A 2,808-nucleotide genomic window follows, 5' to 3' on the forward strand; every position below is an offset into this window, starting at 1 on the left:
GTTTATAAAAATGTTTGTTAAATTAAATTGTTGGTTGTTTATTAGATAACTAGTGGAGTAGCAGAAACCCAATTACCAAACACTTTTTTTGGCTGTTTGACGGTTTGACCACATAAAAAAAAGCTAAAAGCTAACAAAAAAGTCTACCAAACATGGCCTGTATGTAGGGGTGAGCATAACAGGGTACCTTGTAAAAATTCCAAGAACCGGAACCTGTTGCAACAGGTTCCTCAAAATGGGAACCGGAATTGGAACCTGTTGAACAGGTTCCTGGAAATTGGGAATCGAAACCGGAACCTACAGGTTCCAGGTCGTACCCTGTATTATAATATACTCACTAACTTTTTCGCGGATTTTTTTTTAAATAAAAGCTGGTTGGTAACTAATTTATAATGTTTGCAACTTGCAAATAAGACAAACTAATAGTAGTTTTCTAACAAATTTAATATAAAATTTTTTATAATTGTAATTTTGATATTAATTATTTAAAAATTGAGTAAGAATTAGTATATAATTTGAAATTAAGTGATACTTTTATTGGGTACAGGGTACCCTACAGGTTCCGGTTCCAAAAAATTGAGAACCTGAACCGGAACCTGTTACAATAGGCTCTCTAGTTTGCTACCCGAAATCAGTACCTGCGGTTCCTAACAGGTTCCGATTTCGATTCAGGGTACCCTGATTTTTTGATCACCCCTACCTGTATATGTTAAAATGAAGTTTTAATTTAGACTTAAAAGAATTTTAAATCAGTGATTAATCGAATCGAATTTAGATTATGCTCCATTCCATATGTTAATCATTCACCCACTCAGTTACAAATAATCAGCATAAGGTAGATTGAATCATGATTAGAACTTTTTTCAATCAAACTTTGCTCATCAAAATGAATGTTTTTTGGTCTTTCAATCTAATTGAATAGTTGATATAATTGGTTGGTTGTATTAACAAAATTGATTAGGTTGTTGTATTAGATGGTTTTTAGCTCTTTAAATCTATTTTACCAACCACCAAAATAATTTATTACATAAACTGCCTAACAATTTCACAAATAAAGCTAGGAAACAAATCTTTTTCAAATCAATTTATTGAATTCTAATAAGTTCTTTAATTATCTATTGTCCAAATACCAAAAATAAAGGCTCGAACCTTCCACCCCGCGACCCTTGGGCCAAGGCACCAGGATGTCTCCCTCTTACCGCAAATAATTGGGCTCACTGGCTCAACACACCTTTCCTGCTTTTCCCCAACAACACAATAACAACCACAATTTTTTAATTTCTAGCAAGAAAATAATATATTTTTTTAAATAACCCCACTAAAATCCATGAACACACAAGACATATCATCATCCCATACCATACAATTTCAACCATATTTCTCCTTTTACAACCCAACATTTAGCACCCAAATACAATGCTCCTCCGCTCTAGCATTGTATTCACCCCTCTTCCATCACCCTCCCTCCGCCTTACCAAAACTCACCCTCAAAGACTAACACTCCCTATCATTTCAGCTCAACTCCCTACAACATCCTACTCCGTGTCCGACAACGCACTCGAATCCAAAGGCTTTACCCTTCACCGCAACACTGATGGCCTCAACCTTGATCACCTCAACTCGGTCTTTGTAGCCGTTGGGTTTCCAAGGCGGGACCCGGATAAGATACGAATTGCCCTCGAACATACAGATTCTCTTATATGGGTGCAGTACAATAAAACACAAAGGCCAGTGGCCTTTGCTAGAGCAACAGGGGATGGAGTGTTCAATGCTATCATATGGGATGTTGTTGTTGATCCTGTATTTCAAGGAGTCGGGTTAGGGAAGGCGGTCATGGAGAGGATACTTGAGGAGTTGATGCAGAAAGGGATTACGAATATAGCGCTGTATTCGGAGCCTCGAGTTCTTGGGTTTTATAGGCCGTTGGGGTTTGTTGCAGACCCTGATGGGATTAGAGGTATGGTGTACTCTAGGAAACAGAACAACAAGAAGAGATATTGATCTTGTTACGTTATGTACATGATACATGAATACTAATGTAGTTATTATAAAAGTTTTTTTTTTTTTTTTTTTTTCATTTCACAACAGTTATTATATATGGTTGTTAGTTGTTACAGAGTATGTTGCAGAGTTTAAAGTAAATGTGACTCAAGTAGTTTCGATCAAGAGAATATAAATATACAACTCTAAGAGACCAACCAATCTCATGCTTCTGATGTTTGATTAACAAAAACACAAGCAGGAAGTTCTAATCACCATCTACTGGTGGATGTTGCATACATAGTCCATAAGTCCTCAAAGAATTGCGGTCAAACTCTTCGATTCTGCAGAACAAATTTTAGCACTCCATAGTCCAGACAGCCACCTCAAGAAAGCCATGCTGAAAAAGTAGTTGTAGAATAGGACACATTCGCTGAAATGGCTTTGGAATAATTTGGCACGAATCGGATGAACCAGTTACAGGCTTACAGCTCAAGAATAAAACATGTAGCCATTGTCAGTCTGTTATCAATATATTGAGGTGGCAGGGAAGGCAACAATAATTAACATATACGAGTACTTGTATTTCCCATCTACATACTCCAATCATTGCAAATTCTGTTCACAATTACACAAACCAAAGTAAGGTTAATAAAAGCTTATGAATGGTAGAATCACTAATCTGCTTCAACACATTTCTATCTTAAAAAACAATAGTAATATAAAATCACTCTCAATTTCAACCTGTTTTGCTCCTAGAGACCTGGACTGCCTCACATTTATTCCTGAAAGAAAAAGGGTACTGATCGTATGTACACAGGGCGCAGC

At 36.6% G+C, this 2,808-nt stretch overlaps 1 protein-coding gene across 1 annotated transcript; it reads left to right on the forward strand.

Annotated features, from left to right (window-relative positions):
- Positions 1-1,238: 1,238 nt before the first annotated feature.
- Positions 1,239-2,202, forward strand: LOC110721014 (serotonin N-acetyltransferase 2, chloroplastic-like). Its single transcript, XM_021900140.1, has one exon. It carries the CDS (start codon positions 1,417-1,419, stop codon positions 1,999-2,001), a length of 585 nt encoding a protein of 194 aa, XP_021755832.1. The 5' UTR covers positions 1,239-1,416; the 3' UTR covers positions 2,002-2,202.
- Positions 2,203-2,808: the final 606 nt, after the last annotated feature.

Source organism: Chenopodium quinoa, unplaced genomic scaffold (genome assembly GCF_001683475.1).
Source record: "Chenopodium quinoa cultivar QQ74 unplaced genomic scaffold, ASM168347v1, whole genome shotgun sequence".
Taxonomy (NCBI): domain Eukaryota; kingdom Viridiplantae; phylum Streptophyta; class Magnoliopsida; order Caryophyllales; family Amaranthaceae; genus Chenopodium; species Chenopodium quinoa.

Coding starts and splice junctions, on each gene's coding strand:
- LOC110721014 (XM_021900140.1), top strand. CDS start 1,417: ATGCTCCTCCGCTCTAGCATTGTATTCACCCCTCTTCCATCACCCTCC.